The sequence below is a fragment of the Centruroides sculpturatus genome, unplaced genomic scaffold, assembly GCF_000671375.1.
Source record: "Centruroides sculpturatus isolate CEXI.00-Female unplaced genomic scaffold, Cexi_2.0 scaffold135, whole genome shotgun sequence".
In the NCBI taxonomy this organism is placed as follows: Eukaryota; Metazoa; Arthropoda; class Arachnida; order Scorpiones; family Buthidae; genus Centruroides; species Centruroides sculpturatus.
In genome coordinates, this window is record NW_019384343.1 from 670,630 (window position 1) to 671,227 (window position 598).

Sequence of the window (598 nt, forward strand, 5' to 3'; positions counted from 1 at the left end):
CAGTTCTGTATTTTATTTATTAATGCATTTTTAATAATATATGGTTAATAAGAATCTATTTTAAGCTTACAAACAAATAAATTTTAGTTTTTAATAGAGTACAGAAAAAAGTAATCTAAATTTACGAATGCATGTACTGTACTGTAAATACAGTACATACTTGTAAATGTGTATATTTTAATATGATTTTATGTGCTTTAAACGCTTTTCTAGTGATATTACGACTTCAATATTTGTGGCGGACGGACGTAAAGTCAAATAAAATGACTTAAACTTGATTTTTATTTTTTCGTATACTTTTTTGACAAACGACGTATAATCGGGAACGACGTAACTCGAAACGACGTAAGTCGAGGTATACCTGTACTTCAAATTTTAGGATGTTGCTAAGCAACAGCATAACTAACTTTGAGCAACAACTGGATGTTTGTTACCTTTCTGCACATCAAAGAACATTTTCTATTTTTGAAATTTTTTCATGCATATTTTTCTGATAATGTTATTTGGTAACTGAATAGAAAAAAAAAAATCAACTTGAAAATTAAAATTAAAAGATAAAATTTAAATGAGAATTTTTAAACTTAAACTTCTGAGAGCA

At 26.4% G+C, this 598-nt stretch overlaps 1 protein-coding gene across 2 annotated transcripts in view; it reads right to left on the minus strand.

The window, feature by feature from the left end:
- Window positions 1-598, minus strand: part of LOC111634891 (ubiquitin conjugation factor E4 A-like) — a 44,040-nt gene that overhangs the window by 30,276 nt on the left and 13,166 nt on the right. Inside the window, exon 1 of one of the 2 annotated variants that reach the window (XM_023379734.1) lies at window positions 435-461. The exons of the other annotated variant lie outside the window; for it this stretch is intronic. Within the exon in view, the coding sequence (XP_023235502.1) occupies window positions 435-446 (12 nt within the window). The 5' untranslated portion in view covers window positions 447-461. Of the gene's footprint in view, window positions 1-434; window positions 462-598 lie in introns of those variants that run through there. 2 annotated transcript variants of the gene reach the window in all.